At 50.5% G+C, this 972-nt stretch overlaps 1 protein-coding gene across 1 annotated transcript in view; it reads right to left on the bottom strand.

The window, feature by feature from the left end:
• Positions 1-897, bottom strand: part of LOC116844969 — a 5,720-nt gene extending 4,823 nt beyond the window's left edge. Inside the window, exon 1 of the mRNA XM_032817174.1 lies at positions 19-897. Within this exon, the coding sequence (XP_032673065.1) occupies positions 19-897 (879 nt within the window). The remainder of the gene's footprint in view (positions 1-18) is intronic.
• Between the last annotated feature and the right edge of the window lie 75 nt (positions 898-972).

Below are 972 nucleotides of genomic sequence, written 5' to 3'. Positions count from 1 at the left end.
ATGAGGTTCATTGTTCACCTCTGCCTCTACTACGCCCCACACGTAGTAATCCAGCGGATTGCAATCTGGGCTGGAGGGCGGCCACAAGTCCGGCGACCAATGATAAGGAACATTGGTATGAAGCCATGCTTGCGTGACTCTCGCCTTGTGGGCTGGCGCAGAATCCTGTTGGAAGACGTATTCACGTCCATCGGCCACACGGTCCATCCACGGTTTAACGACCGTCTCTAACACGTGGATGTACACCGCCGCGTTGATTTTGAGTCCCTGCTCAAAGAAATACGGCGGCATCACGTCTCCGTCACTGCTGACGACGCCCAAAACCATAACCGACGCAGGGAACTTCGTATGCATGACCGTCGGCACATCGGAAGCGTCCTCGCAAATCCACCTATCGTTTTGGCGGTTGACCTTTCTGTCCTGAATAAAGTTTTTCTCGTCGGTGAAGAATCGAAGATGATGGGCGCTCTCGTGCTTAATGTCGTTTAGCAGTGCTTGGCATTTGATTTTCCGGTTGACTTTCATGGCGTCCGTCAGCAATTGTCGCCTCCGTAGTACATACGATTTATAATGCAGATCCTGGTGAACTGCACGACTCACTGTTGCACGATGTACGCCCATATCTTTGGCCAACTTTGCCATACTGGTTCCAGGACTCTGGTCAATCCGATCCTTTAACTGATCGATGAATTCACCAGTCCGCTTCCGGTCAGATCGCTTGCTGTAACTTGCCCGGTCCGAAGTAACGTCGTCCTTGTTGTCCGCCTCTCGATAGGTTTTGGCTATCTCGTAAACTTGCGTTTTTGAGTAGCCAAACCAATCCACAATCTCCTTGGCGGTCTTCCCGGCGCGCAGTGATTCCAGGATCGCACCTCTCCTGTCCTGTTCTTTGCTCATCTTTCCACTTTCACTTTATACGTTGTTTCACTGTCAAAGTACGCTTCTTAAGCTTTAATTAGAAACCTAGAACAC

Source organism: Odontomachus brunneus, unplaced genomic scaffold, assembly GCF_010583005.1.
Source record: "Odontomachus brunneus isolate Ranch 3 - 2012 unplaced genomic scaffold, Obru_v1 Obru_scaffold_048, whole genome shotgun sequence".
In the NCBI taxonomy this organism is placed as follows: domain Eukaryota; kingdom Metazoa; phylum Arthropoda; class Insecta; order Hymenoptera; family Formicidae; genus Odontomachus; species Odontomachus brunneus.
This window is presented reverse-complemented; position numbering and strand designations above follow the sequence as displayed.